We start from the raw sequence: 6,801 nt of genomic DNA, 5'->3' as shown, positions 1-6,801 counted from the left end.
GTCTGTCAACCTTTTCAGGGATAGTTTCATTCTTCTTCCAAAGAGGGGCATCAATCTTACAGTTGGCAATTCTAACCCACAGCACCACCAGGACAGCCTTTTCCATAATAGTTGTCATTTTAGTTCCCAAAGTCTATGTAATATACTTAAAGGTTTGGATCAAGTCTCCAGAGTGTAGCACAGCATAGATAGTTGTGCCACGAACTACAGGAACACTTGTGAGCTGACATCATCCCCAGCTGAGAACTTTGTCCATGGTAAGAAGCAGATCTGACTTAAAGGGTGTGGTGGACTTAAGGTAACTATGTCCAATTGCACGACACTTTGCTGGGTTACGTGTTGGGCTGCTAACGGAGAGTTTGGCAGCTTAAACCTTTCAGGAGGAGGAAACGGGAGGCTCTCTGCTCCTGAAAAGATGTATCGGCTCAGAAATCCTAGGAAGCAGTGGGGTTTTTTTCCCTTGGGTAGGACGGGGGGCGTGGTTTGAGGGGTAGCAAGGAGGGAATAGTGATGGTTACATTGAATCTGGAACTATTGTGTAGTAAAGATGTTAGGAGCTTGGCTATACCCGAAAGGTTAGAGGTTGAGTCCATCAAGACACATGTTGGGAGAAAGAGCTGGCAATTGACGTCTAAACCGTCAGCCTTTGGAAAACCCATGGGCTGAAACCGTTTTTCTCAGCGCCGTTTTGTTCTGTGTGTCCATTGGATTACAAACTTTATTAAAAAATACAACACACACACACACACACGCAAAAGAAAAACCCATGAAGCACTGTGTAAGATATGAAAATAATAATTTATCATCTATCAGGGGTCCAGGAGGGTGGGAGGGTAAGGCAGGGAGGGAAAAAAGAGGAGCTGATATGAAGGGCTCAAGCAGAAAGAACATGTTTTGGAAACAATGATAGCAACATATGTACAAATGTGTTTGATACAGTTGATGTATGGATTGCTATAAGCTGTAAGATCCCCAATAAAATTATTTTTTTTTAAATGAAGCAGAAAAGGAAAACCCGTAAAGCACATTTTCAGTCTGACACACGTGGAATCAAATGGAGTCTAGCATCTAACAAGTTAGCTGTGTTCTGTTCCATGACCAATGATCTTGTGGCCACAACACCCTAGTTATATCATTTTATGTAAGCTCCTATAAGTGACCCATATGTTCTATCTCCCACCCTTTGTTCCTACAAACGTTATTGATTTTTTAAAATATAGACTTATTAAAATTAATTTGGTGTAGTGTATCTCCCCTATTGTCCTTAAAAGTTGTTCATACTTCTCCCAACTACCACTTCCCAACCCAGGAAATAATGAAGCTCTAGAGAAAATGCCTTTTTCATGAAATACTTTTATTGGGGGCTCTGATATTTCTTACCACAATCCATACATTCATTCATTGTGTCAAGCACATTTGTACATATGCCGGCATCATCATAGAAAATGCTTTTCATAGATTATCCCCTAGGGAATTTTCAAAGGTCACAGGCTCTTTCAGTCATAAAGGGTCTTGATAACATTGTTGGTAGACAATACAAAGAGTTAGTCTAACCTTGACATCAAAATTTCCTCTCAGTTCCACTTCAGTCCTTACATATATCATAAATGTGTGATATATAAATGTTAAGTTGTACATTATTAAAATAGTAGACAGACATTTCAATCAATTAATAGCTCATGGGTACCAATGACAAGTCTTTCACCCCGTTGTTTGTCATCTCCATCTCTTTAATAGTCAAGGTTTCTACTTCTTCACATGATTAGTTCCACTTGACATCACTACCATTTGTTGTTGTCACATCAACTCATTCATGGGGACCCCACGTGTGTCCGAGGTCACCTGCACTCCATCGGGTTTTCAAAGACTGCTGGTTCTTTGGCAGTAGCTCACCAGATCGTTCTTCTCAGACAACTTTAGGCGAATGCAAACTGACAGCCTTTTGGATAATAGCCAAGCACGTTCACTGTTCGCACCACCGAGGAGCTAGTTCCACTTTAAAGGACACCTATTGATTCAACATGCTCAGCTAAAACCAAAACTTGACTCTTAAGTGACCCTGTAGAGCAGCGGTTCTCAACCTGGGGGTCGCCTGATTCCTAACAGTAGCAAAATTACAGTTCTGAAGTAGCAACAAAAATAATCTTATGGTTGGGGGGGTCACCACAACATATGGAACCGTATTAAAGGTTTGCGGCATTAGGAAGGTTGAGAACCATTGTTGTAGAGTGTTTCTGAAACTGTAAGTTTTCACAGGAGCAAAAACAATCTCTTCGTTTTCAACACTGAGCAGCGGATAGGTTTGATTGAACTGCAACCTTAAGGTAGCAGTCCAATACCTAACCCACAGTACCATCAGGGTTCATTAACCTGTAAAATATGCAGATCTGATTCACTCTCTCAATTCCATTCTCTTATTATTTTAACTTCTCCTGTTTATTACCCTTATAAATTTAAGTACTCAAATCTTTTTTTTCCACTTAACATTGAAAATCCTTCCTTTCTAAGATTAAAATGTGAATACCTTTGACCATTTCTCTACTCTCCTTCCCTCACCTTCTGGCCTTCATCTTTTGTTAGCGACACAGTTTTAAAAGGGTTTATTTTGGCATAACATACATAACAGAAAGTGCACACGCCATAAACAAACAGCTTAATGTGTGTTCACAAATGTAACACACCTGTGCCACCAGCATCCAGGTCAAGGGACTAACCATTACTAATATGTCCAGAAGCCCTGCTCCCTGTCCCTTCCAGTAACTGCTTTGCCCAACTGGACCCACTGTGTCACCTACATCTTGATATTGTCAAGGTTGTTCCCATTCAAATGCTGCTTTTCAGCTGAAACCCAGTCAGTCCTCTGTGTTTTGTCTATACATTTACCATAATTGTGAAGACCCTGAAGTTTCATCTTAATTTGGCTCACTGCTGTGTCAAGTAAAGTCTTGGGACTAAGTTTCTTCTCTTCATACCCATTGCCATGCACTCTTAAAATTATACAGAATTTTATACTCTTAAAATCACACTGAATTTTGTCTGCTTTCAATTTGGATTATAATTTTCTCATACAAGCATTCTTTTTTCCTGGTACTGTATTTCTAACTGACTTAGATCTTTCTACTCCTTGCATTATATGAAGGAGACTTGGTAGCACAGTGAGCTAAACACAAGGTTGGTGGTTCAAACCCCCCAACCACTCTGTAGGAGAAAGATGAGATTGTCTGTTTCCATAAAAATGTACAGCCTTGGGAACTATGGGACAGTTCTCCTCTACCCCACAGGGTCCTTATAGTCAGAGTCAACTGAATGGCAGTGGGGTTTTGGACACTGGTGCCACCCAGTAGCTGCTCCAAGGTTAAAAGATGAGGCCGTCTGCAGATGAGGCCATCTGCTTCCATGAAGAGTTGAAGTCTTAGAGAGTTGCTGTGAGTCAAAACCGACTGGAGAGCAGTGAGTTTGGGTTTGGGGACTATTTATCACATTCTTTTAATTTTTTAAAACATTCCAACCAAAAATCTCAATTTCCCAGATGCCTCAGTTCTGAACTCCTCCATCTTTCTGTTTCAAGATGAACAAATTTCCTTCTTGGTAATATTGTATCTTGTGGGGGGAGGTCAGACGCTTGCAGACATTCCCCACCTGAGGGCGATCAGTTGCCAGACTGCAGTGGGCCCTGCTCCCTGCTGCTAAAGACAATGAACAGGGTTGCAGTCATCTATTTGGTTCCTGTAGGTTGAGTTTACATGCTGCTGATAATGGTTCATGTGGATATCCAGAAAAGAGGTCAAAGTTAAGCTGCCATCCTAAATCTAGAATCCGCCCATCTTGTCGCATGTATACTCCCAATCTCTCCTCTTCCTATTGCGTGTATGTCCCTAGACCACCCCCTCTCGTTGCTGTATAACCTATAGTGCAACCCCTTCCTGTGACGTATGTCTTTACCTGTAATTAGTGGGCTTGCACACCCCCAAAAAGTATATAGGCCTGGACTAGCAATAGAGCTCTCCACCCAGTCTCTCCCTCGCCTCTCTTACCCCCCTCTGCTCTCCCATCCTCTCTCCCTTGTTCCCTTTCCCCTCTCTCTGCGTGGATCACCAGGCGGGGCTGAGGTGAGCAATGTTACCATGTAATGTGTCTGACTGCATTCTTGTAATATCTCTTCTATCGCTCATGCTCTCGATGACTTTAATATAATACTTATATATGTCAACCGTACAATTGTGCTTACTGAACCCATCGGTAGTGGTGGGGGGCTGGCCCCCCTCACTTTACACTATAATATCTTCCTTTCACGATCCTATGAGTCAGATGTACTATTTTCTAGGATCCTATTTCTTTCTATTCATTAGTATAGTACTTGCATAATTTCATATCAACTTAAACATATATAAAAGTATAGGGGTGGAGTTTAGCATGGTCACAATCAGGTCACAGTCTGATAGTGCCTCCTTGTGGGCATGGCCGTCTCATAAGGAGGGTCCTGGGAAACCACCCCCACCTCCTCTCTCCATTCACCTTCCTGCTGACTGACCCTGATGGTTGCCAGAGCCACTGCCATTGGATCCACATGACTTTGCACCCACTGCCCTGTGATCTTCCTGTATTCTGCATCATTGCATGTGGCTGTATGAGTCTGAAGAGAGGCTTCTGGACTAGTATGGAACTTAAGGACTTGATTTGTACTGGGCTGGGATGTTTTCTTGATGTAAAATTACTTATTGATATAAAGCTCTTTCTTATACACATGACTGTCACTGTGCTAGTCAACCCGGACTAGCACAATTAGCTTGCATATCCTCAAGTAGCTTCCTATAAGAGAAAATATAGGACTGAAAATTTCTGAGACGTTACCTGTTTGAAAAACATTTTTACTTTGTCCTCACATCTGAGAGATGTTTATATGGGTGCTGAACTTTACGGTCAGAAACATTTTCTCATAAGGGCAGAATAATTTCTCCACTATGTGCAGAGTAGAGGAATCTGAAGTCAGGATGATTCCTGTTCTTTTAACTGGCTTGTTTTGTCTCTCTGGGAGCTTTTGAACTTTTCTTTTTCTTTAACCTTATGTTTCACTAGGATATGGCTATTTTCTTCTTCTTCCCCAAATTCGCCTTTAGTTATTTTTCCTATTTTTTTGTTTTTCCCCTTTGTCTTCTTATTTAAAAACAAAAACACACTCACTGCCATCGAATCAACTTTTACTCAAGCAAGTATATACACGAGTGAAAAAAATCTCATCTCTTTCCCATGGAGCTGCTGGTGGGTTTGAATTTCTGATCTTTTTGTTAAGAGCCTAATGTGTAAGCCACTGTGCCACAAGGCCCCTTATCTTTCTTCATAGTTTGGGTCTTTTCCATGATTTTACGTTCCAATTTTTAATATTTTATTTTGGAAATCTCTTTTAAAAAATCCTTGAAAGCCTTTTCTTGTTTTCCAATAGTTCTCTTTTATAACATTCTCCTCTTGTTTTATTTACGCAGCATTGCCTTGAATTTCTTTGCATAAAAATAAGATTTCTGGGGGTCTCTTCCTCTCGAGAGGCCTGGAAGTCAGACCTGTAGCCACCCCACCTCTCCCCGTCACCCTCGCCGCCTCTTGGGGCCGAAGCACGGCATAGAGGCTGTTGGTGGCCTTCCCACCCCACCCACCCCGGATCGCGGCCGTTTTCAGGGACTTGGATTCATCAGGGTCTCCACCGGGCCCGTGCGAGTGCTGATCTGCTTCGTTTTTGCAAAAGGCGCCTGTGTCTGGCAGAGCCGGTGTGAGACGAAGAGACAATCCTTCCCTGCCCGCCGCCCGGATAATCAAAGAGTTTTGGCTGGACCTCCGAGCGCACACCGAGATAGTGCGGAGCCAGACGAAAAGCACAGACTATGGCGCTGAAACGGATTAATAAGGAACTTAGTGATTTGGCCCGTGATCCTCCAGCACAATGTTCAGCAGGTCCAGTTGGGGATGATGTGTTTCATTGGCAAGCCACAATTATGGGACCTAATGACAGCCCATATCAAGGCGGTGTATTCTTTTTGACAATTCATTTTCCTACAGACTACCCCTTCAAACCACCTAAGGTTGCATTTACAACAAGAATTTATCATCCAAATATTAACAGTAATGGCAGCATTTGTCTCGATATTCTAAGATCACAGTGGTCTCCTGCTTTAACTATTTCTAAAGTTCTTTTATTCATTTGTTCACTGCTATGTGATCCGAACCCAGATGACCCCCTAGTGCCAGAGATTGCCCGGATCTATAAAACAGACAGAGATAAGTACAACAGAATATCTCGAGAATGGACTCAGAAGTATGCCATGTGATGCTACCTTAAAGTCAGAATAACCTGCATTATAGCTGGAATAAACTTTAAATTACTGTTCCTTTTTTGATTTTCTTATCCGGCTGCTCCCCTATCAGACATCATCTTTTTTAATTTTATTTTTTGTTTACCTCCCTCCATTCATTCACATGCTCATCTGAGAAGACTTAAGTTCTTCCAGCTTTGGACAATAACTGCTTTTAGAAACTGTAAAGTAGTTACAAGAGAACAGTTGCCCAAGATTGTTTTTTTTTCTGTTTTTTTTTGTTCAGTTCTTTTTTAATGGAGCATGTGTATTATGTGGCCAATGTCTTCACTCTAACTTGGTTATGAGACTAAAACCATTCCTCACTGCTCTAACATGCTGAAGAAGTCATCTGAGGGGGAGGGAGATGGATGCACAGTTGTCACAGCAAAGGAAGCAGCAGCATTCTAGCAGCATCCATTCTTGTTTAAGCCTTCCACTGGCAAGAGATTTGAGGTTA

General features: G+C 41.8%; 1 protein-coding gene across 1 annotated transcript; it reads left to right on the top strand.

Moving 5' to 3' along the window:
* Positions 1-5,728: 5,728 nt before the first annotated feature.
* On the top strand, positions 5,729-6,376 carry LOC101638777 (ubiquitin-conjugating enzyme E2 D3). The gene has a single exon (XM_004704688.2). The coding sequence runs from the start codon at positions 5,874-5,876 to the stop codon at positions 6,315-6,317; it is 444 nt and encodes a 147-aa protein (XP_004704745.1). The 5' UTR covers positions 5,729-5,873; the 3' UTR covers positions 6,318-6,376.
* Positions 6,377-6,801: the final 425 nt, after the last annotated feature.

Source organism: Echinops telfairi, unplaced genomic scaffold (genome assembly GCF_000313985.2).
Source record: "Echinops telfairi isolate 266 unplaced genomic scaffold, ASM31398v2 ScPeMD7_2291;HRSCAF=2852, whole genome shotgun sequence".
Classification (NCBI taxonomy): domain Eukaryota; kingdom Metazoa; phylum Chordata; class Mammalia; order Afrosoricida; family Tenrecidae; genus Echinops; species Echinops telfairi.
The sequence above is the reverse complement of the archived record's forward strand: the minus strand, read 5'-3'. Positions and strand labels throughout refer to the sequence as shown.

Coding starts and splice junctions, on each gene's coding strand:
- LOC101638777 (XM_004704688.2), top strand. CDS start 5,874: ATGGCGCTGAAACGGATTAATAAGGAACTTAGTGATTTGGCCCGTGAT.